Genomic DNA, 25,504 nt, shown 5'->3' on the forward strand with positions numbered 1-25,504 from the left:
GGACTGATTGCTTCTATGTGGTTACTTGGAGTAGCGATCACAACATGCTACAATATAAACACTAGAAATGTATTTTCATTCATTGTCAATGAAGACAGTTTTACCTTAGTTTGTGCACCCGACGACAGTTTACCCACTTACAATGCTACTGTCTGTGCTTTTGTTATGCTAATGTTTCTTCTGCCAGTTGTCGCACAAATTTTCTTTGCTTTAAAAATTAGAGCACATCTAAAGCAGCGAATCCGCTGGAGACACGCCTTAACTTTAAACCAGTTTGTATGGCTCTCAGTGTTTGCTTTCATTGTCCCATGCCTGCCATGGGTCCTATACATTGTGGTTAACCTTTCCGTTCAGCTGAAGCTAAGCTTTGAACAGGACGCACTTGCTCGCCATGGTATATTTCTGTGTTTGCTAAGCAACTCGCTTATTAACCCAGTTATGTACTTCTTCTTTTACTCTACAAAACAGTTTAGACAAAGATCTCAGATCGTGTTGCGTCGGTTACTGTGCTATGTCAGGGCTCATAGGTGCACTGTTGGTATTTGTGTCACTAGGGGTAACGGTTGTGCTGTTGCTTATAAAGCAGCTGCTGTTGGTGGGGGTGTTGTTGATGCCGCTATTAATATTTGGTGTGCTATTGTTTCTGATGGTGGTGGTGGTGCTATTGATGCTGGTGGTCGTGCTATCGATGGTGGTGGTGGTGCTATCGATGGTGGTGGTGGTGCTATCGATGGTGGTGGTGGTGCTATCGATGGTGGTGCTATTGATGGTGGTGGTGGTGCTATCGATGGTGGTGGTGGTGCTATCGATGGTGGTGGTGGTGCTATTGCTGTTGGTGCTATTGATGTTGATGCTATTGATGGCGGTGGTCGTGCTATTGATGGTGGTGGTGGTGCTATTGATGCTGGTGGTCGTGCTATCGATGGTGGTGGTGGTGCTATCGATGGTGGTGGTGGTGCTATCGATGGTGGTGGTGGTGCTATTGCTGTTGGTGCTATTGATGTTGATGCTATTGATGGTGGTGGTGGTGCTATTGATGGTGGTGGTGGTGCTATTGATGCTGGTGGTGGTGCTATCGATGGTGGTGGTGGTGCTATCGATGGTGGTGGTGGTGCTATCGATGGTGGTGCTATTGATGGTGGTGGTGGTGCTATTGATGGTGGTGGTCGTGCTATTGATGGTGGTGGTCGTGCTATTGATGCTGGTGCTATTGATGGTGGTGGTGGTGGTGCTATTGATGGTGGTGGTGGTGGTGCTATTGATGGTGGTGGTGGTGGTGCTACTGATGGTGGCGGTGGTGCTATTGATGGTGGCGGTGGTGGTGCTATCGATGTTGATGGTGGTGCTATTGATGGCGGTGGTGGTGCTATTGATGGTGGTGGCGGTGCTATTGATGGTGGTGGCGGTGCTATTGATGGTGGTGGCGGTGCTACTGATGGTGGCGGTGGTGGTGCTATCGATGTTGATGGTGGTGCTATTGATGGTGGTGGTGGTGCTATTGATGGCGGTGGTGGTGCTATTGATGGTGGTGGCGGTGCTATTGATGGTGGTGGCGGTGCTATTGATGGTGGTGGCGGTGCTATTGATGGTGGTGGCGGTGCTATTGATGGTGGTGGCGGTGCTATTGATGGTGGTGGCCGTGCTATTGATGGTGGTGGCCGTGCTATTGATGGTGGTGGCCGTGCTATTGATGGTGGTGGTGGTGCTATTGATGGTGGTGGTGGTGCTATTGATGGTGGTGGTGGTGCTATTGATGGTAGTGGTGGTGGTGCTATTGATGGTGGTGGTGGTGATGGTGTAATTGGTGGTAGGTTTAGTGGTGGTGGTGGTGATGGTGATGGTGATGGTGCCATTCATGGTGGTTGTGGTGCTATTGCTGGTGGTTGTGGTGCTATTAATGTTGTTGATTATGGTGCTATTAGTGGTGGTGATGGTGCTCTTAGTGATGATGATGACGCCATTCTTGGTTGTTGTGATGCTATTGATGATGGCGCAATTCCTGGTGGTTGTGGTGCTTTTGGTGTTGGAGCTGTTGGTGGTTGTCATGGGGGTGGTGGTGCTTCTGGCGATAATCATAATGGTAATTGTGGTGATGGCTAAAGTGTTGCTACTAGTGGCTTTAGTTCTCGTGGTGGCTATATTGCTAGAAATAAAATGTTAGGTTCCTTTAGCTCTCCGTCATGGTTAGGGTTAGGGTATCTTAGGTTAGCTTAGTATCTTGTATAAGCAAGCTTATTGTGTATTGTAATAATAATGTACTGTACTTTTGAAATTCAATGATGATTAAATAAAGAACTTATCAAGATGCATTAGAGCCTTCGGCACAGGCCACAAAAGAAAACAACAGGAATCTTGTGTTTTGTGTGTTAATTCCTGTGTATCAGGGACCTTCCGTTTTTAATCTTCAGTCTTTTAGAACTAGTAACAAGAGAGCTTAAATGTTCTACTCGGTTTGCCTTTTACAAACTAATGTACTTGAGGGAAATACAGTACTTTGGTGGTTGGGGCTCTATCATTTATAATCAATGGCTTATTTTGTTGTTGTTGATAATTTGAGCCCTCAGCCAGGAACTTGCATTATCAGATGCCTCAAGCTTCCCTTATTATGTGCAGTATAAAATTACACTGATATTCAATATGACGCCACCACTAACTAAGTAAAAGCCATCTTTCAATAGGTAGCTGAAAATCGAGCCTAGCCTACAAAGCACGAAAATTACAACTTTTCACATCTTTCGCTGGTCGATTGTCAGTTTCGCTTGCCATCCCGTTTCTTGTTTGAACAATTAGATTTGCTATTTAATTTAAAAAAGACATTTTCCTAACGTATTTTGTTGTGGGCTAACCAAATTCCCATGTTCAAAAAAAGACAATAAATAGTCGCATATTTGGGCCCTTTTACAACACCCCAGCTGGGAATCGCACCCAGTCCACGCGGCCTGTACACGGTCACGCATGCTCTGTTACACCACTGAGGTTTCGTGTTATTTTGGGCGAGGAAAAACCTCTAGTGGGACCCCAAACCTTTTTTAGAATCCCACCAGAGTAAAACCACAATTTTGTTCCAGTTCGAGTCTGGAACGTTAGCCAAACGAAATAAAATAATCACATTGAACTGTTTGTCTAATAAAAAAAAGGCAAATGTGTGAAATAGGCCAAAATGTTTAACGAAACACATTAGAACTTTGCAAAAAGCAATATCGAAAATGTCAATGTTACAGAGAATTTTATGTCAATGTTTTAGGACCAATTAAAAATGATATTACCTAAAGGTTTCAGCTGTCCGGCCGTCGACAAATGACATCGTGACGTATGCAAACCAACTTTGGCGGATGTCAAGTAGCTTTCAAGTGGCTGCAACGAGATGGTCTTTTGACAAACAAAGCATGAAGTTATCAAAACAAAGGAATTCATATCTCATGATAGAAACATCGAACAAACAAACTTGGTAGATGTCATGTAACAAATGAAGGCGTCAGGGGGTTAAACGAGATAGTCACGTGATATGTGGCACCATCGACAATGTAACAAGTAGTTGTAAAGCTTTAAACATCGAAATTATGGCATGAAAATAAGCAATGTTGTGGTATGGAATTGTTGTGGCAAGCAGTGCCTAAAGTTATATACTTCAGAATTTTCGTTAATGAAAAGAGAGGGCCAAACAGGTCTTGGGGCAACCAGCAAAAAGAGGGCCAAACAGGTCTTGGGGCAACCAGCAAAAAGAGGGCCAAACAGGTCTTGGAGCAACCAGCAAAAAGAGGGCCAAACAGGTCTTGGGGCAACTAGCAAAAAGAGGGCCAAACAGGTCTTGGGGCAACCAAAAAGAGGGCCAAAAAGGTCTTGGGGCAACCATAAAGAGGGCCAAAAAGGTCGTGGGGCAACCAGCAAAAAGAGGGCCAAAAAGGTCGTGGGGCAACCAAAAAGAGGGCCAAAAAGGTCTTGGGGCAACCAAGAGGGACAAAAAGATCTTGGGGCAACCAAAAAAGTGGCCAAAATGGTATTAGAGCAACTAAAAAGATGGCGAAATGGTCTCGGAGCAACCAAAAGGATGGCCAAAATGGTCTTGGACCATCCAAATAGATGACCAAAATGGTCTTGGAACAGCCCAAAAAGATGGCGAAAATGGTGTTGGACCAGCCAAAAAGATGGCCAAAAAGGCCTCGGAGCAACCTTAAAGATTGAGCAAAATGGTCTTGGACCAGCCAAAAAGATGGCCAAAATGGTCTTGGAGCAGCCATAAAGATGGCCAAAATGATCTTGGAGCAACCTAAAAGATTGAGCAAAATGGTCTTGGAGCAGCCAAAAAGATGGCCAAAATGGCCTTGGAGCAACCTAAAAGATTGAGCAAAATGGTCTTGGACCAGCCAAAAAGATGGCCAAAATGGTCTTGGAGCAGCCATAAAGATGGCCAAAATGATCTTGGAGCAACCTAAAAGATTGAGCAAAATGGTCTTGGAGCAGCCAAAAAGATGGCCAAAATGGCCTTGGAGCAACCTTAAAGATTGAGCAAAATGGTCTTGGAGCAGCTAAAGAAAATGGCCAAAATGGTCTTGAAGCAGCCCAAAACAAGGGCCAAAATGGTCTTGGGCCAGCAAAAAAGATGGCCAAAATGGCCTTGAAGCAACCTCAAAGATCGAGCAAAATGGTCTTGGACCAGCCAAAAAGATGGCCAAAATGGCCTTGGAGCAACCTTAAAGATCGAGCAAAATGGTCTTGAACTAATAAAAAAGATGGCCAAAATGGTCTTGAAGCAACCTAAAAGATTAAGCAAAATGGTCTTGGAGCAGCTAAAGAAAATGGCCAAAATGGTCTTGAAGCAGCCCAAAACAAGGGCCAAAATGGTCTTGGGCCAGCAAAAAAGATGGCCAAAATGGCCTTGAAGCAACCTCAAAGATCGAGCAAAATGGTCTTGGACCAGCCAAAAAGATGGCCAAAATGGCCTTGGAGCAACCTTAAAGATCGAGCAAAATGGTCTTGAACTAATAAAAAAGATGGCCAAAATGGTCTTGATGCAGCTAAAAAGATGGCCAAAATGGTCTTGGAGCAGCCAAAAAGATGGCCAAAATGATCTTGGAGCAACCTAAAAGATTGAGCAAAATGGTATTGGACCAGCCAAAAAGATGGCCAAAATGGCCTTGGAGCAACCTTAAAGATTGAGCAAAATGGTCTTGGAGCAGCCAAAAAGATGGCCAAAATGGTCTTGGACCAAAAAAGATGGCCAAAATGGTCTTGAAGCAACCTAAAAGATTAAGCAAAATGGTCTTGGAGCAGCTAAAGAAAATGGCCAAAATGGTCTTGAAGCAGCCCAAAACAAGGGCCAAAATGGTCTTGGGCCAGCAAAAAAGATGGCCAAAATGGCCTTGAAGCAACCTCAAAGATCGAGCAAAATGGTCTTGGACCAGCCAAAAAGATGGCCAAAATGGCCTTGGAGCAACCTTTAAGATCGAGCAAAATGGTCTTGAACTAATCAAAAAGATGGCCAAAATGGTCTTGATGCAGCTAAAAAGATGGCCAAAATGGTCTTGGAGCAGCCAAAAAGATGGCCAAAATGATCTTGGAGCAACCTAAAAGATTGAGCAAAATGGTCTTGGACCAGCCAAAAAGATGGCCAAAATAGTCTTGGAGCAACCTAAAAGATTAAGCAAAATGGTCTTGGAGCAGCTAAAGAAAATGGCCAAAATGGTCTTGAAGCAGCCCAAAAACATGGCCAAAATGGTCTTGGAGCTACCAAAAATTGCCAAAAAAGGTCTTGAAGCTACCAAAAAAGCCAAAAAGGTCTTGAAGGTTCTATTATTTAGATATAAGGCTTGACACCTGAAACCTTTCTGTTTCTATAAATGTTTTAGTTGATTTTATGTCTCATTGGACCACCTACATATACACCAAGTTTGGTTGTCAAACGATGTTTTCATCATTAGATATGAATGTGTCAGAATATCTTTATTGTTTTTCTTTACGGTATTGATGACATCATTCATCACCTAACCATCTCGTTGCATTCCCTTGACACCTGCATGGCGTCGTCTAAGTTTTGGTGTCATACGATGTCATTTGGTGACAGACGGATAGACACTGGGAACCACGCTTCACAAATACTAAGTCGATGATTATCGATATCAGCTACCACGCTATCTCATATCAATTTAGCTTTGGTATGGTGCTCCGCAGTGCCGCGTGAAAGCTCCGCTAAATGGACACCAAAAATGTGTAGCAATATTTAACACATTGACCCCTCAACCGGCCTGTACTGGCTTTGGGAAGTACCCACAACCCAAAAAATTCATAAATTCAAAATAAACACAACAAGATGAAGATACTCAGGCATCAGTCTAAGGGATAAATGGTCTTGCAGATATGCATCCAACCAAGGTGTTGGCATCTACTCTTAAGCCAAATAATAGCACAGGTTCTTTGACAAATCTCAAATCGAATTAGGAGAGAAAAGCAGAATCACCCCTCTCAATAAAACGCTCAAAATACCACACAAGGGAGAGAGATCAGCAAACACAGCTCAAGACACAAATAGATACCTTTATTCTGATCCTCCAGGTACATTTCCTTGGCCTCAAAACACAATGTCCATTCCTTGAAGGATTGTACAACCACTAAAATATCTTTACGTATTGCAAAGCATTCTGGGAGATCCAGGGGAAAATTCACGAGGGGAGGGCCAGTCAACACTCCTCTCCCCAAAGTCAGATGGTTTTTTATAAGTCTTTTCACCCCGAAGCCAAACAAATCAATTCCAGCTTATACAGACCCAGAAAAGCAGTGTAAACAATTTTGAAATCAATTTGGTTTCAGAAAAGACAGCATTTAGGAGAGCTGTGGTGATTCATTAGAAAATTATTTTCTCATCCGGGCAAAGCCAAACAAGAAAAAATCATCATGAATCCACCTTTGCTTGCAAATATCCATAAGCAAAGCACTCAATTATGCCCCAAAAGACTTCATGATGTCCTGAGACACTCTCCTAATATGCTCATAGCTGTATTTTTGATGAAAAATACAAGCAACCATCAACTTGTGCTGGCTTCAGCACAACGACGAGGGATTAAAAGTGGGGACCGCAAAGCACTGTTGGAAAGCTTGGATACCGCTGACTAGGTGCAGCTGTGTTTGACTTTGACGGGCTGTATAAAACTCAGAATAGGGGGGGAGGTATCTGTTTTCAGTCTGTTTTTTGTAAATTCAGCTCCAAAAAAGCCAGGAGTCAATGGGTTAAATAATTCAGGGCATTGGTGTATCTAGAAAGTCATGGACCAATTCAAAAAGAAAACAACGACAACAACAAAACATTTTATTGCTACCCAAAATAAAAACAATTACATTTGATATCAAATGATACGATAGAGTTTACACTGATTTTATAACTACAATTATAGGTATCCATGTTTAAGAGATCTATAACAAATCCAAAATATCGCTAAAAGGGCCTTGCGACAAATCCAAACGGATCGCGCTCAAATTCCAAGCAAAGATCGACAAAAAGATTTGTAGAAAATCCCCAAATAAAAAGGTATCAAGGTGAAGACAATATGGTTGCAGTGAAGAATTTTGGGTTGGTATCAAACTCTCGCAGACGACTTTTAAAAACGATCGACTAGAACGTCGCGTTCGAAATAAAAGTGGTAAATATGTTTACATATATATTTCCAATCGTACATCGGGAAACATATTTTTTTACATATTAAGTATTTCCCAATTATGTAGGTTTAGATCCAGACATGCTACAAACACTGTTGCAGAACCAAAATCATCATTGCCAAAACTTTAAGCCTAGAAGCCTGTCACGCCTAGTAAAGTGCTACTTGTGTCTGCAGTGTCGTGCCTTGCGTCAATGATCGATCCGCTGTTGTCGACGTCTTCACCAATCAACAACGAACGCCTACTCGCCAACAGGAATGCTTGAACGAGGAAGCGCCCTTTGTCGATGGCGCCAACCATTTGTTGGACACTACGATAAACTGACAATTTGTCAGTCGTACTATGGATAAAGCTATTTCATTTGTCGCGTTTTTTTTTTCTAAAAAGAATCGCAAACACTATTTTTTTTAATTTCGTCCGAAATAGATTCGAAGAAAAACATCGCAAAGGCATCAAATTGAAAAAACTAATAAATCGAAGACCAAGGATCGAAGTCAGCAATATAGGATAAGCTTTGTCGCAATCTATGCTGAACGTACTAATAGCTATATAGTACTGGCATTCATGGACTTGAAATTGTAGTATATGCACGTATTTACTAACATGTTCTACTTGTAAATTATCTGTGCGTGGTGAGGGCCTAGGTTTGGGGATAGTTGAATATTCTTCTTAATAGCTCTACAACCGCAGATTGAATCGGAAAAAAAATATTCCTTGCTACTTTACCACAAATTCAAGTCCAATGAAAGTCGTTAAAAAATCCCAGCCCCAAGACGACTACCCAAAGCACACCAGCCGAAATAAAGATTTTCGTGTCCAAAGCATTGTAAAATAATGAAAAATGAATTTACTATTTATCTTTAGGTGGCCGTCTATGCCTAATTGCTAGCTGAACCCCAAGAAACCCATGAGCAGACGATTTTATGTGTCCTTCCATCACTGGCAGCTGATCAAAATACCCTCAGACGAGGACTCTCTCCATTGTGCAGATTTTTTTTCAAAAGTATGGGCTGCCTGTGTTGGGTGAGCAAAGGCTGTGCTTAGCCTAAAGGGTAGTTTAGCCCACCTCCCCCAGTCCCCCCTCCCCACTAATGCTAACACATATGTATGGTGTTTGTATTGGAGGACCACCTTTGCTCAGACGAATCACCTGCTCAGCCCATGAAAACTTACACTACCCCCCTGAGTATCCAGGTGAGACATCAAACTACTCAGCTTTATTAGAGGGGGGTCCTAGAAATGACATCAATTAACAATTATATATATATTGCATGCAAGTATTTCTTTTTATTTAACTCTCCGAATTTGCACCCAATGCTTCTTGGAGTCATTTTTAAAAAAAAAAAAATCTCTTGTATCATATGATGTAGTCATTAACAATTATTGATGTGGAAAACTTCAGATCAGGAACACTTTGAAAGTACAGTACAAATCACATCATTAAACACAATCACTATAAAGTCTATCAATCACATGATAAAGTTCTCAATAAAAGGGGGAGAGGGGGAAGCGTACCTCCAGGTGACTGAATCCTCCCACGCAGACCAGCAATGCCTAGACTACCAAAATATCAAACTAACGAACCATTTGTTCGTGATGAAAAAGGACTTAACCAAAAATTATGTGACAGGCTTCACCTAAACAAAATAAAACCTCCCCCCTCCCAAGGGCACAGATTCCAATACTCCTCTGGCCCTTTTGCTAGCTAATAATTTTGATATTTTTTTTTAGTAATTGCTTTATAAGAAAGAAATCCATTTCTACAGTCTGGATCTAATTTTGTATTTATTGATAGGAAAGCAGGATTACCAGAAAAACGTTTGTATATAAAAAATGATCCTTTTTCGGAATCTAAGAATCTCTTTTTTACACAAACCTGAAAATTCTGGTTGTCATTTCAAGCTTGCTTACTTTTGCAGTTCAAACTTAAAATCCCAAAAATAATCCTTTAATTACCCTTTTAATAGAGCTGTTATTTTAATCTTTTAGTTAAAGATCAAAACCTATAGCTTCGTAGAATCTTGAATCCAATCCCTTGAATCCAATCCCATGAAGAAACAAGTTGTTATATAGTTAAAATACAGCTTCAACCATATGACAGATCATTAATAAAACTTTTCTTGGCTTCCTTTAGCATTCCCTTTGATTAGGAATACTGTCACACCCTTTGCTTTAGTATATCCAAAGTTAAAATCAGAGATTAGTTACAGCTCTAACAAGTCTGCATAGCTAGCATAAGCTTTTCTTTTGCATTCTTCTTTTTCAAAACGGCTAATAAAATGAAATGCTGTTTGGTAGAGCTGCTCTCTGAGAAAAAAACTCACTGTTAGTTTGAAGATTCTTCTAGCCTTAATGACAATAGATGATCATCTGTGAAAATAAAATAAAAATACATGTTTAACTCACTTCATTGACATTCAATTATAACAATAGTCTTTTGACGTAAATTTCAAACTTACAAATCTATCATTTTACTTTTACAGAGTATAGATAAGTAATATGATGGTAAATTCTTCACGGAATTTAGATAAATTCGAAGTCTTTATAAATATGATGGTAGATATTTGTAATTTATTCAATGCCAACTCCCCCCCCCCCCCGCCCTTCCCATTAAATGAATGGTCACAGAAAATGCTGCTCCACGCTCTACAATGTCGCAAAAACATAGTTTTGCCTTGGTTTATTTTTTATAACAATATTACAGTAAACATTAATGCAAAATTACGAAAAAAAAAATGTTTGTGTTTTCTTCTGGAGGAATTGGTAACATGAATTAGAATTTAATATGGCAAAGGACACGCAATTTCGTTCTTTGCTATTTGAGCGTTCTAGTTTTGACAAGAACAGCATCTTCTACTCTTGTTCTCATTTACAAAAGGAGTCAATTTTTCGGCTTTCTTACCGTGTTTCTACTCACCTAACCAAAGACAACCTTTTTCTGGACGTTCACCTCCAGCGCATGAGAAATGATATCAGCAAGTTCGCCTGTTGAAACATAAATTTAGAAATTAAAAAGTGTATAGAATTTGGGAACATTGCGATTCTCACAGACGGGAAGGCGAAACGTGTGCAGTAAAAAAACATTTGGGGGTAAATTGTTGGGGGTAAATTCATAGTTGACGGAGATGGTTTTGCGTGCAAAAAGGCATAGAGGGACAAACGTGAAAACATACTTAGCCTGACAATTTCCGATTAACATTTTGCTTCTCCAACTTTATTTCCCTATTTCAAAATATTCAGGAAAAGAACTGATCATTTTGAAAATTTTTGTTTTGTTAGCAAACTAACTTGCGAAGAGAAAACATTCACACAAAAATAAAATGTTTTGAAAGGTATTTTATAAAATGTAAAAAGCCGTTACATATGCAAAACGTCTTTTTACATGGCGTAAAAGATAAAAGGGGATAATTTCATTCAACTAGGATTTTTTTACAAAGAGAACCGCATGCCCCTTCATGGAATGCAAGGCTTCGTTCGAGATGAAAATGGAAACTTTCGCGCGAAGGAATTTTCCAGTTTAACATTACATATTTTACCTTAGGTGTAAGCCTGGACCTTCCGAACACCATAAATTTGCCGCTGTGTATATGTGAAGTAAGAAATAATTCAGCAAGTTTAGCAAGAGCGAAATTCGAGTCCACTCGAACATCGGGCTCTGTTCTACGAGTGTGAAAACTTAGACATCACGGGCGAGCTATAGACATCACGTGTGAGGTATATTGACCAATCAGCAGAACACTTTGTTTGTCATTCAATTTATAATCATCCAATCACAGTTTACTGATGAATCGATCGTACAAATAATAAACCGCAGGGAAACAATAGTCTTTAATTTGTGTGTCAAGGGCTGCACGTGAAAATGTTGCGAGCGGAGGGTACAAAATGCAGGTTGCTGGTCGGATACAGGTTGAGTTCAAAATGCAGGTCGGGTGATTTTAATTTTTTTTTTTTGCTTTCTCGATTTCATTAAATTTTTAAGGTAATGAATAATGAATAAAAGAACATCTTTAGGAAATACCGTTGTTACATAGCAATGGCTACCATGTTTGCTCGTGCATTCGTTTCTGATGTTTTTTCTTTTCTTTAAATTTATAGGCTCACTCATTTTTGACAGCCAGCCTTCTATTGCGCAAAACGGTCTTTGTGATGTGAGAGAATTCTTTATGAAATAAAAAAGAAAATTGGGTCTGGCCTTTCACTACCGATCACTTTATCATACTGGAAAGAAATGTTCATAGATCTTCCTACATCATCTCTAAATTATGAATTCCTGGTATTTAATCAGACTCTGTTTTGCAGTGCGTTTCAACCTTTAACTTTTGTTCAAGAGGAGTCTATTCTTCATCATATATATCCCATTAAACAATGCATGAACACTAGAACAAGAATCAAACTGGATCTGGGGTCTTGATTCGAGGTCCAAATTGTAACCTAACTCATCCTTTCCAACCCTTTGACTTTCATTCTTTCAGCTTGATCGCATCTGGACGACGAATTTCTTGTGAATCGTTTTTAAATTCTTTTATTTTTGTTGAGACCGTACCACCTTCACCTACCCTGCTGGGCGTGGTGAAGCACGTGCACCGCGTGAATAAGAGGCTATAGATGACAGTGGTCCAGAGAGGGGTAGGGAGAGGCAAAACCCACGGACGAGCAGGCATTCGGACTACCAGTCACTGCACTCTTATGGAAATGTTGGCGGAGCGAACAGGCACAGAGGCGTGGAGACGAATATTTAAATGGTTGTGCTTATTCCACACTTCTGGGCCCAGACAGGAGCATTAATTTTGTGATATCCATTTTATGATAGCATTTAGTGATATCCAATATCTACTTACCAATCCTTATGGGGAACATTAGCATCCAATCAACAGATCAATGAATCGTTTATTAGAATGAACCACTATCTATACGAATAACTGAAAATCAACTAAAGAAGCGAGAGCTATTTTCGTAGTTTGACTGGATGACATCTCCAGCTATTGAAGTCTCTTTCATTCTTGTAGACGCCTGTAAACATTCTCATTGTTTAAAAAATAACAACACAGCCATTTATATACGTTATCCTGGAGCTACTGCAGGTAACGACACAGGAATTCTCGGGCGCAGTTTTATTTGAATAGGCCATTCCAGCTATAAGCATGCGCGCGCACTCACCATGGAAACCTACCTCATTTACCGTCATGCAATGCGCGCTTCGTTTAAGCTTTAAAATGCGCGCGCTGCACTCTGGTAGTTTTTTTGGTCCTGTGCAGTGACTGTTTCATGCTTATATATATATTTAACAATTACTTGAATCACTGGGGTTGTATTTTTTCGACGTTTCGGTAATGCTGCCTTCATCCCAATATGGTAGTTGAGGTAGGTTTCTATGGTAATGTGCGCGCAAATTTATAGCTTGAATGGCCTATTGAGAAAAAAATATTCTTGGCCTAACATCCTAGCGTTTTGAAAACACCTGTTTTTGTTTGGGAAATTAAGAGCAGATCAGCGAAGCAGCAGGTCGAGAAACTTTCAAATTCCAAACAACAGTTACTTCAATCGGTGGCTCTTGTTTCTTCTCCCACAGAATAATATTTTTTTAGCGGAGCCTCCGCCCCCCACACCCGCGGAGCTCCATAGTCACATTCTTTGATAAACTTCCTAAAATTCGTGTAAAACGGAATTTTTTTGGTGCTGCTAAATAGGATAGTAAAAAAAATGCTAGTTATTGTTATTGATTTAATTTTATTCAATGGTTGTTCAAAGACACGATTGTAAACTAACTGGCTAGTTTTTGGATAAATCATTCATTATCGTCTCGTGCATTTTACGGAGACATCCGTAAAGGTGAACTACTTCGTCTAAAATGAGTGATTCTCTGCTCTCTTTTTCATTTTATATAGTAAAGTTAGCCTGTTTTTTTAAATAATAAATTAAACATTAAGTAAAATTGTTAAAAAGACTTTTTGTTGAGCTTTCGTCACATTTACAAGTTCTATTGGTCATTGTCTTACTCTTGGTAAGCCTCTACAAGAGGCTCCAAGCCTCTTATGGGTTTACTTTGCACACTACTTTAATTCCCTTTGTCGTGCCTGACTATAAACGTTCAACTACTTCCGTTTATTGTACCGGTCTTTGGAAAGTACATGTAAGCACACGAGTGACATGTCAAACTAGAGCACCCCCAATGACTTGTGCCTCAAGAACTACTTTCTTGCGGCTCTAAAACTATGAAAATAAATAAAAATAAATGTACCATGACTTTAATCCTTTCCCAGAATCACGTGCTTTCATTTCCAGAATCACGTGCTTTCATTCCAAGAATGACGTGCTATCATTCCAAGAATCATGTGTTTTCATTCACAAGTCACGTGCTTTCATTCCAAGAATCATGTGCTTTCATTCTAAGAATCACATGCTTTCATTCCAAGAATCACATGCTTTCATTTCAAGAATCATGTGCTTTCATTCTAAGAATCACGTGCTTTCATTCCAAGAATCACGTGCTTCCATTCCAAGAATCACGTGCTTCCATTCCAAGAATCACGTGCTTTCATTCCAAGAATCACATGCTTTCATTTCAAGAATCGTGTGCTTTCATTCCAAGAATCACTTGCTTGATTCTCAGAATCACGTGCTTTCATTCCAATAATCACGTGCTTTGCTTTAAATGGTAAGAAACTAAGTGGGTGCAATTAGATGGTCGGTGTTCAATATTATTAGTTTCTACTTCTACCCTTGCCTATGCCGTTGGTTCATAACGGCATAATGCTATTAATATGGTATAACTTTCTTCTACGGTGCAGCTTTACTACGACTGTTTTTTGGGGTCTTCTTTGTGTTGTCCTTAAGAGTGGATGTGCGGGAACGATATTCTACATCGCCAGGGATAGGTGTACTGAGGACAACGGAGAGAACGGAGGGTTCTAATGAGGTGAGATGGCCTCTGATCGGGTGATGTAGTTCAACAGATCCACCCTGGTGACGATACCGAATACCATCTCCTTCTCGGTCACCTTGTCCGGTGCTATGTCTGGTGGTAAAGCAAAATGTTGTGAGAGTCGGTCCAAAGTGGAAGAATTAAGCCACAAGGCCCACGGAGATGGAGGAGCCTAAATTCCGGAAATTTGCCTTTTTAGTGCACTTTAGTATAGCGAAAAGCTGTTTGTGAGCGCTTTCCTTGAATTTGTGAGAGCTCTGAAAACCACATCGATCTTAGAGTTTGTTAATAAAATAAACTGCTTTACGGGAGCCGTCACGTAGCTTGTCGATCAGGATTTTCTTTAAGAGCCTTACTTCTTAGAATGCGCTCTTAGTGTCACGTGCGTGATAAGCAGACCTAAAAGGGCCCTTGTTATCCACAGCTTTGTTATTTGTAGACAAAAAAATCTGAAGAAATTTAGGAATAACCATCTAAAACAAAGTTTATAATTCGTTTACTAAATCCAATAAAAAGCCAAAGCTTCCCCAATATCAGCCGATGGAAATGGATGCTTTCTCCCGCTCGATATTTTGCTGATGACAAAACAGAGGCTAATAGAGACACTTGAATGTCAAGCGGCGAGCTGCACCCAGGTTCTATTAGCAAGTCCAACTGCAACCCTTGCCCCCACTAGCTATGACCCTGCAGGTCAAATAAATGATGACTGGGGGACACTTACAAACACGTTGACTGTGAACCACCAGGGCATAATGGTCATGATCCAGGATGCGCGACAGGGTCCCCAGGTTCGTCTCCAAGGTAACCTGCAAAACAAACAACAGTTAACATTGACATCAAGTCCACAAATCAATCATTTTGGTAATAACAATTCTTCAATAGCTTGTGTAGAATATAGCTTTTGTAGCACATGTCAATCAAAGCTTATCATGCCAGGTGTGTAACTCAGCAGTCGACTGGGTTTTTATTGTGATGGAAAGGCTTAGACTGACTTTGGGGAGACAGTGTTTCACTGGAGTACAGAGTTTTGACATTATCATATCGGCACTAGGGCTTTGAAAGATTTTTTTAAGCAACAAAATAAAGGAATGCGATAGCTTTTATACTCTTAAAGAAAATGTATAAAGCACATACTGTATATCAGAGCTTCACATTTAAAAAATACTCATGTTGGAACTCGGAAACGCAAACTTCTTCAAGATCACATACGTTCAACAACTCAAATTCAAGGCCAAGAAACGGGAAAACACTATTCATGTCCCGACTGAGAATCGAACCCGTTTCAGCAGAGGTGAGGCCCCACACGCTGACGCGCTAGCGCTCTGGGCCACCTGTGTTTTTTCGTACGTCCGTTTAGGTTTAAATGAGTAAATATCCTAGAAAATGGATGGAATCAGTCAAGCCGTCTCTTATTAACATAGCCCATCTCTTAATAACATAGCAAAGCTGATATGAATCACTCCCAGGGAGTGTCGCTGTGGGATTTTTACCTCCGCAAACTTACTCTTCCTTTTTTATCAAGACTTTGACGTCTTGAATGGTGAAGGAATTCAACCGTCTTCAGACCTCACTACTGAAATACAATGCATGATGTAACATGAGCCAAGGAGTGTGGACACGAGTTGTTTATGGTTACCATGGTAACCATAGTCCTTATTCCCAGCTAGATTACAGAATGGTTTCATAACATTAAAATGCACATCAGGAGCCAAACATCAACGACGCCAATATCTGGAGAATTTTAAGAATACCAATCTCAGAGGTACAGTAGTAGCACAAAGGTATAGACATGGTAAAAATTCTATGCCCGTAACTAAACAATCGAGTGGAAAGATAAAACACTGACCTTCTTGAAGTTCTTGTAGATGCACTTAGAAACACTGTCTGAAGGCTTCATTCTTCCAGCAATGATGTGTGACATGATGTTGCCAAGCGTAAGCATGCCAAGCACACCACTGAAAAAGAATCATAGACAAATGAAATCCTACAATAAAACATCGTAAGAAAATGACCAGTAGTGGGATAGCTGCACCCTCTTTTCAAATGTCTATGTACTGTACCCCCCCCCCCCCCCCTACACACACACATACACACATACACAAACAAAATACTTTGGGGCCTGCAATGGCCTTAGTAACTTTATGCTCATAATCACTTATGGTTAACTGACCCTAACCCTACGGCCCTGGTAATGTAACGTATGGTAATGCATGCTTATATTTACAGTAATAATGGTTAACTGACCCTAACCCTACGGTAATGTAATGTATGGTAGTGCATGCTTATATTTACAGTAATAATGGTTAACTGACCCTAACCCTATGGTAATGTAATGTATGGTAATGCATGCTTATATTTACAGTACTTATGGTTAACTGACCCTAACCCTATGGTAATGTAATGTATGGTAATGCATGGTTATATTAACAGTACTTATGGTTAATTGACCCTAACCCTACGGCCCTGGTAATGTAATGTATGGTAATGCATGCTTATATTTACAGTAATAATGGTTAACCGACCCTAACCCTACGGTAATGCAATGTATGGTAATGCATGCTTATATTTACATTACTTATGGTTAACTGACCCTAACCCTACGGTAATGTAATGTATGGTAATGCATGCTTATATTTACAGTAATAATGGTTAACTGACCCTAACCCTACGGTAATGTAATGTATGTTAATGCATGCTTATATTTATAGTACTTATGGTTAACTGACCCTAACCCTACGGTAATGCAATGTATGGTAATGCATGCTTATATTTACAGTACTTATGGTTAACTGACCCTAACCCTACGGTAATGTAATGTATGGTAATGCATGGTTATATTAACAGTACTAATTGTTAACTGACCCAGCTTCATTGACCACAGGAAGTTGATCATATCCTTCCCTACAAAATAATAAAAAGATGAAAATTAGGAGGAGAAAGCATGAAAAAGAAATAAGAAAGACAGATGGATAAAACAGGTTTGGAGACATTGTATCTTATTTGCAGAAAATCTCTCGGGAAAAAAAGGATCTACTCTAGTCTCCAGACTTATTTTAGATTATTTAAAATATATTGTATATTGAATTGAATATGCCGCTTCATAGGACAAGTTCTTGTTTATCATATCATTTAACAAAGTACCTGTGTCATGAATGAGACAAAGGTTTAACATCCATCAAGGCTTCTAAATTGTTCTTTTATGTGACTCTAACATTGCTTGTTGGACACTTGTGTCTCTAACAAGGGCCTGGTAACCCCGCGAGATGATTGAAGTGGAGTACTTGAGCTTATATTCAGTATTGTGGTGCATGTGCGTGGTAGGGTCTACCTGCTCATGATGTCAATGCAGTGCTGGCAACTGATGGATGGTAGGACAGATAGTGGTGTTGGTGGGTTAAGAGCATGTAATTGTTTCTTCCACCACCTAAAAAAGAAAAACAAACAAACAAGTTTGGCTTTAATCGTTCTGACAAAATTCCAAGTAAATAGGGTTTTTCCTCATCTTTACATACCAAAGCTTGCTGTCAAAGCCGTTGGTGTTTGGTTCAACAAAACCTTTCTCTGTCATCCAGTCATCACTCAGAAACTTAGTCCTGCAGGGAATGGCAAAAATACACATTATACCCCTGACACACAGTATTTTATAACTAATTGGCTTGATAAAGAGTAAATGCAACAAGGAAAATACTCATAAAAACCATTATGCTATTGGAAGGTTACAAAGAAGGCTGGCTTCTAAATCAAACTTTTATAAGAAATACTTAGTTAAAAGTTTTTAAGAGTTTTCTGATGTTATTATCCATTATCCATTCTAACTGTGTCACAAAAGAGAACTTTGTGACAAATGGATATCTTGGTCCACTTAATACATGTGATTGTTTAACTGAAATAAAAGAGGCAGTGATAGAATTCTGGGGCTTTGAAGTATAGTAACAAGTAACATACATGTAGTTCCTGACAGAGTCAGGCAGGATCACCACACATCTTTGGCCCTCATTGAGACTCTTGGCAGCTTCTACAGCAGCAACCATAGCACTTCCGCTAGACCCTCCTGAAACATCATAATCAAAATTTGTACATTGCATGACAAGACGGAAAAACATGACTTAACGCTTCAGATAAGCTCATTTCACATCTAATAAGGCGGAAAATTCCTCTAAGTACTTAGTGAGTAATAGCAAACAAATATCAAATGCGACTTTTTTTTAATTGATGCGACTTTTCGTAAAGTGTCATTGAAATTTGAGCTTTTCCTCCCTGAGCTCATACACAGCGCAAGGATGATCAAGGAAAAAATATCTTAAAAAGCAAAAATCTGGGTATGTGCATTTCAGCCTCACGTTATTTGTGTTTCAAAAATAAGTCCGGAATACAATGAACCGATGGCCATTGTAAGAAATTGTGTCTTCTTTCTCTATCTTGAATTACGAATTTTCCAGGTTTTTCCGTCATGTCGTGCTGCATAGGAAACAGCTCTTTCTAGGGATTCCTCGCACTTTCACCAAAGTAGCTAAGTTGTACCTTTCACACCAGTACAACTGGTGGAAGTTACTATACATAGAGAGAATATATCACTCACCACACAACAATCCTTCCTCCCTAATAAGCCTGCGAGACATAGTGAAGGATGTCTTGTCTTCAGACTTGTACCATTTGTCCACCACAGAGCGGTCAAGAACAGTTGGGACGAAATCATAACCGATTCCTTCAACCTGTGCAATCATAGAATGACAAGTTCAAGTCTAAATAGGTGTGTAAGGTAAAATTAGGAAAACCCAACATTCACAAAAACTGTATAAGGCTTGGGCATTTCTAGTAAAACTGGTATAACAATATTACCAATCTGTAAGCTGAAATACTAAATTTTATCCTCTAATAATTTAATAACTGGGATACCGGTGGTAGCCCAGTTATAAATTGCAACTGTTTGTTTTTCGTGGTCCCGGGAAATCTGCAATGTTTCGCAATACCCCAAGAGCCTTTGAGCCATAGTCAATACTTCGCTTGTTTTAGTGTATTGACTGCGACCTTACTGAAGCCTTTTTCTTACACGAAGTATCTAACCTACTGTCCTACGTCATCGCAACGCTTAGTTACCAAAAACTTTTGCATAATTTAAAACTGTGTTATGGCCGCCATCTTGAATTTGAGATTCCAGCTCTCAGATCCATGTTATTTGTGCAGTTGAAGGCCTGATTTGCGATAACTGCATATTTAACCATAGCCTCAATTTCTACCAAGTTATTTTGGAAAATCATCTAAGCTTGGATTGATTTCGCTGTATTTACTCGTGTTTACATTTGCGACCCGAGTGCGAGACACGCGGCTCAAGATAAGAATTAAGTGCTGACTGCTTTAGACTCGTACAGCTTACTTCAAGACGTAATTAAATGTGCTCTGGACACTCATGAATGGACTCAAGGTATTTACCTTGATTGCTTGATCTATTTTAAAGTGGAAGTAGTTTGAAACAATTGATGGAAATCGTCTCCTACAAATCGCTTTGTCGCTGAATCTACTTCACATCGGACACTTGACCGGCTACCCTAAGATTAATTTTATGTTTTGTACTATAAAATATCTTGATCTCTCTCATTGAATCTCATTATTTTAACCATGTCGATTTTAATAAAGTACAGCATAGGTGTTGTAAGTCATGTAAGTGTAAAAATGTACTATATGTACTAATCTATGAAAATTATTTTGGTACTTTAGTGCTTCCTTTAGATAAGCTTAAGTTTTATTATTTCCCTGAAATACCTTTGTCCCTCATTGAATGTCATTTTATTTTTTGTTTATGCTCTATAAATTTCAATCAAGTCTGGATATTCTATAGCCCTCTCATTTGACTTCAAAATAAATAAATGTTGTTGTTTACTTGTAACTTACATAAATAAAATAATACATTTCAATAAAATTATATTGTTAATACAATAGGACTTACTTTGGGTGTTAAAATAAATTTACCCCTAAGTGATAGCACATTGAGGGCAGTGAACCAAAGAAATGCTTAAGAAATAACAATTTTAAAACACACTCTCAGCTTTCCTTAATCTTATTTCGATGCTAACTCTGATGTGGGGATAGTATTTAAAGATAGGACAATCAGCCCTGTCTACTCTCATGGAGCACACCTCGAGTCCACCCCACACCTGAAGAGATGATGCTCTTACCTTTCTTGCCCCAATATATATATTTTTGATTATATCCAAAGTAGGCATTAAAATCTTTGTCATACATGTCACACAAACAAGTTGTACATCTCAGGTATCCCAGTCAACCCTGCGCGCAGGGTCTAGTTGCATGATCATATAATAGGCAGTGCTACACATGGATAGATCAAGGGGTGGGTTGGCCAAGCTGGCCCAAGCTCTTTCTAATTTCAGAGATTTTGATGGGGAACTTGAGTCCTGAAGAAGTGTTTAGGAGCCAAACTACATGATTACATGACTGAATCATTATGACCAAAACGCTGTAAAGAACATATGCACAGAAATGAGAAGAAAAAAAAAACAGTGCTTACATGGTACATAGAAACATCAGACTCATTAAGAGATTCTGGCTCTGCCAAGATGGATCCTTTGGGGTCTACACCAACAATCTAAATCGAAAACAAATCACCATCACCATTAAAATTATTAGTCAACAATAGTAGTTTCATTTTTTTACAATCAGCCAACTGTCTTGTAATCGAACAAACAAATTAGAGATTGAATGAGAAAAATGTTCAGAGTGTATCTGCTCATGAGGAAGAACAAAACAAACTTTGAATGGATTAAAAAAAGTGGAGTTGAGAGTATCACCTAGAAAAGGGTTTACTATTGTCACTAATAAGAAGGCTTATATGCTCTTACCGTAACCCCTGGACACTTTTCCTTCAGTTTCCTGGCAATGCCAGTGATGGTCCCTCCTGTTCCAGCACCCAAGACCACCATGTCAACTTTTCCTGTGCACAGAGAGAAGTTCACGCTTCCACAAAATGGACTTCATAAGATTCTAATGTCTTTTGTCTGCTCGCACTCACCATCACACTGTTGCAAGATCTCATCGGCAGTGGAGTCATAATGCGCAAGAGGGTTGCCAGGGTTACGGTACTAGAGATTTAAAATAGAATAGTCAACTAATAAAATAAAAATTATAGCTACTTATTTCTTAGTATCCCATTTGCCTCTTGGGCATTCCCTCCTTAGTGCAGAGTAGTATAACTTTTTTCACAATTTAATTTGTATTTAAGTGAGTTAAGACAGAAGTTGTTTGAGAAAAAGACAAAATAAAAAATAGAGTGTACACAGTACCTGGTCCAAAATGTGTGAATTAGCAATCTCTGCATTCAGCCTCTGGGCAACTCCAATGTGTGACTCTGTAGAAAAAAAAACATTTTATACCACATACTTTTTAGACACTTTTACATTTTCAGTAGATAAAAAGAAATGCATCAAACCTACATTACGCTGGGGAAGCCTTTGACACCCTGGCAATATACCCAGCCATTTGGCAACCCGGTTGCTTTGCAACTTGGGGGTGGTTCTCTTAACGACTCAGTTGCCTAACGACTAGCAACTCCTGGCAATGCTCTCACCTGGGGAGTCAAACTTGGCCTCAGTTGGGGTACGCACAATTTCTGCCCCAAGTGCTCTAAGAACATCCACCTACAACCCAATAATTACAATTCATTTTACCCATCAATCAATCAACTAATACATTAAATAATATGCATTAACCATTTATCATTTGGCTTTTTAGCAGAATCTAGAAAAAGAAGAAATACTTCCTCCTTATTTTAAGTTCCTCAAAGTGGAATACCACAGTAACTATAGTCAGTGGTACCAAATCTTGCATCTTGCAACTCACATAGTTGCACTAGACAGAGTGAGACATGGCAACAGCATTAGTTATCACTGAAGTAAACATGCACTACTTTTGTACTACTATCAGCAGCATTATCCTTGTATTAGTGCTTATTATCACTGTGGTAAACACTCACCTTTTCATTACTCATCTTCTCTGGCATGACAATAATACAGCGATATCCTTTCACAGCAGCGGCAAGTGCCAAGCCAATGCCTGCAAGGAATCAAGTCATAAACCATATTAACCTACAGTATTCATGATTGGTTAAACATAGTTTGAGCATAGAGTAAAATAAGAACAGATACAGTATAGATAGTATATATGTGTGCGCTAGCACATGCCCCCTTTGCAAAATGCGAATTTCTTCCCCATGTGGCGAATTCTATTGCTAACTATGTTCGCCAGGGAACCGAATCCCCTATTCCTGTACTCATTACCATATGGTTATTATATTCAGGGCTTCTGGAATTACGCGGAAAAACTCAAAATTACACGGGATTCTTTGCTAAATTACGCGCTAAATTACACGGAATATCGACTGTTAAGCCCAAACTACATTTTGTACTGAAGGAAAGCACGAAATAACTAATCTTAGGCAAGTTTTCATTGGCTGCTAGCCACCAGCCAATTAAAAAAGGTATTTTATTATTAGTCCTAGGCCTTCGCGGTTTAGCGAAGAACGCCTAGTCATTTTATTTGTTTTCAAAATTCAGTTCGAAATATCGCACTCTTACGAAGAATATCTCTCTTTTTTTTACGAGAAATAGGGGTAAGAACCCTAAAAGAACACATCAGCTGTGCACTTAAATGTTTTGTCTTTCAAAATTTAGCCAAATTACGCGGGATTACGCGGAAATTTGCGGATTACGCGGAGAAAGCAAAATTACGCGCTTCCGCACAAGCGCGTAATTCCAGAAGCACTGTATATTTTGCAGGCTCTTAATTTTGCAAAAAAGGATCAGCATATTTCTTGAGATTTTGCAATTTGGGTGCAAAATCATTTTCAATTTCGCAAAAATGTCAAAAATGCATTTCTCCAAGAATAACTTAACAAAAGTGTAGAAATCATATTGTGCTTGGCGTTACTGTACATAGGGCGTGACCTGTGTTTCCAGAGGTGGGCTCAATCAGGGTGTCGCCCGGCTTTAAGCGACCTTCTCTCTCCGCCTCTTCTATCATGCGCAGCCCAATACGGTCCTTAACAGATCCGCCAGCATTGAAGAACTCACACTTAGCAACTGCAAAAGATAAAATAATCTAGCAAAATGAGTTAAGCTTTGGGGTCTTTAATCAGAAATGCACTCTATATTTGTTGAAGCCATAATACACTTATGGAATTAATCAATGACGTAGAGATTACATCTTGAATTTTTTTATATTCAAACAATTTCAAAGAAGTGACTAAGATAAAATCTAGTGGTATAGACATCCTCATGGCCAGAAATTTTAATTTTAAATATCATGAGGTAAATGCACCCTTAAAAGGACGCAGCAGGACACAGCTTGAAGTTTTTCTTAATTGTCTTTTAATAGTCAATACAAAATTTCACAGCTTTAACAAGTAGGCTAAATGACAGATATATTGTAATTGAGCTCAGCCTTATTCAATGCAACTCTCACGCAGCCAGTACTTTTATTTGAAAGATCCGAACGACCGCCGCCCCGTTTCCCTCCCCCAGTTCCACGTGTCCCATTAGCTGATCGTGTACTGTGCTGTACCAAGCGAATGCATACGCCACATTAATATCCAAACAAAATCAATTCAGCGAGAGTTATTGCTTGACATTTAGTAAGAAGGAAATATTTTAAGAGTTATGTAGGGTACAACCAGGTATAAGATCTACTTAGATCGAGAAATAGGACAACAAGACTTACGCAATTCACATTTCAACCCGTACGTCTTGCCAATGTTGTTGATTCGAACTAGCGGAGTATCGCCGATCTTTTGAAGAATATTTGGCATAATCTTGCTTGATGGCACCCTTTAAACGGTAAATTTAAAACGTTTAACTCAGTGTAATTATTTATTATTCATCTGTGAAACTAGGGTAGGCAATTAGTTCACACCTCGCTTTCTCGTGGTGATGTGGTGAGTCAGCCAAATTCGCTCCCAAATGCCACGTACATTTTGATTTCAGATCCGGGCGGATCCACTTTCGCTCCTTTCCCTTTAAATCAGTAAGGTCCAGGTTTCTTACAGCATTTACTGGACACTTTGACATTTCTGACATAGTTGTGTACGGAGGTTTGTTTTACGAGTGTGTTTTGTTCGTCCAAACAATTCGGAAAATTAGGCAAAATTTTGTTATGCACGAAGAATCTCACTCCCAGAATACATTGCGGTTCGAACTCGTGCCAGCTCTCCTCAGCCTACCACGTTTTAGGGTTTTCTGGGTAATTCTTTATATGGCGTCTTTCAACCTCTTTACTTGCGGCAGGAATCGATCCAGTCCCTGATTGGTCGAGTTTGTTCGCACGCATTTGCGCTTGACAGAGCAGCCCATTTACTATGTGCGAGAGTAGCATTTCGGTTTTCAGAAACTCGGGCACCAAGCGCATTGATTTCTCACGCGTCGATACATTCGCGGAGCGAGGCTTGAAAAAGGGGCGATGCACTGGGTCGTCGGAGGACCTCCATAAAAAAAACTGTTTTATTACGGTAATACAAGGGCAGTAGCGAGGGCATTTTCTCAAGCTCGCACAATGGTTACTTTTTAGGCAAACTTCCTTCCTTAGATATTCAAAGGTTTAGTATTGTTGACTGAAATCAAGTAATCGGCAGGGTGGGCTTTGGCATATCAAGAAAACTGAGGCCAAAATTGTCGTTTTTGGCAAACGCGGTCACTCCCATATAAGGAAACTAATATATATTTGGAAAATCTGCATGATTCTTGTAATTTTTTAGGTGAGCGTACCCCGGGGCTTCGTAAACATTATGACTTGTAACCAGAAGAGAAAAACAGTTACTGTGACCATCTTTAGTTAGTTGAGAAGGTTCCTGAAAAGAAACTCCTCGGTACCAGACCCCCAAAACCCCGAACCCCCTTAAATACAATTTTACCCCTAATGGTGGCCAAATGAGTG

At 39.7% G+C, this 25,504-nt stretch overlaps 1 protein-coding gene and 1 long non-coding RNA gene across 3 annotated transcripts; both read right to left on the reverse strand.

Annotated features, from left to right (window-relative positions):
- Window positions 1–9,381: 9,381 nt before the first annotated feature.
- Window positions 9,382–10,634, reverse strand: LOC116619833. The gene is made up of 2 exons (XR_007313742.1): window positions 10,565–10,634; window positions 9,382–10,017 (listed from the first exon to the last, which is right to left on the reverse strand). It is a non-coding gene; the product is annotated as an uncharacterized LOC116619833 (long non-coding RNA).
- Window positions 10,635–13,357: 2,723 nt separating this feature from the next.
- LOC5515418 (cystathionine beta-synthase-like protein) lies at window positions 13,358–24,743 on the reverse strand. Of its 2 annotated transcripts, none has more exons than XM_001635482.3 (17): window positions 24,488–24,742; window positions 24,296–24,402; window positions 23,524–23,658; window positions 22,554–22,633; window positions 22,149–22,218; window positions 21,865–21,929; window positions 21,594–21,663; window positions 21,424–21,515; window positions 21,093–21,170; window positions 19,149–19,281; window positions 18,515–18,620; window positions 18,082–18,162; window positions 17,898–17,993; window positions 17,432–17,470; window positions 16,416–16,524; window positions 15,291–15,375; window positions 13,358–14,662 (listed from the first exon to the last, which is right to left on the reverse strand). In XM_001635482.3, exons 1-17 carry the CDS (start codon window positions 24,649–24,651, stop codon window positions 14,556–14,558), a joined length of 1,617 nt encoding a protein of 538 aa, XP_001635532.3. In that variant the 5' UTR covers window positions 24,652–24,742; the 3' UTR covers window positions 13,358–14,555. The 2 variants fall into 2 exon arrangements, 1 of the variants encoding a protein (XP_001635532.3); XR_004296901.2 differs by lacking the exon at window positions 13,358–14,662 and adding an exon at window positions 16,060–16,142 and having other exon boundaries at window positions 24,488–24,743.
- Window positions 24,744–25,504: the final 761 nt, after the last annotated feature.

This window comes from Nematostella vectensis, chromosome 9 (assembly GCF_932526225.1).
Source record: "Nematostella vectensis chromosome 9, jaNemVect1.1, whole genome shotgun sequence".
NCBI lineage: Eukaryota > Metazoa > Cnidaria > Anthozoa > Actiniaria > Edwardsiidae > Nematostella > Nematostella vectensis.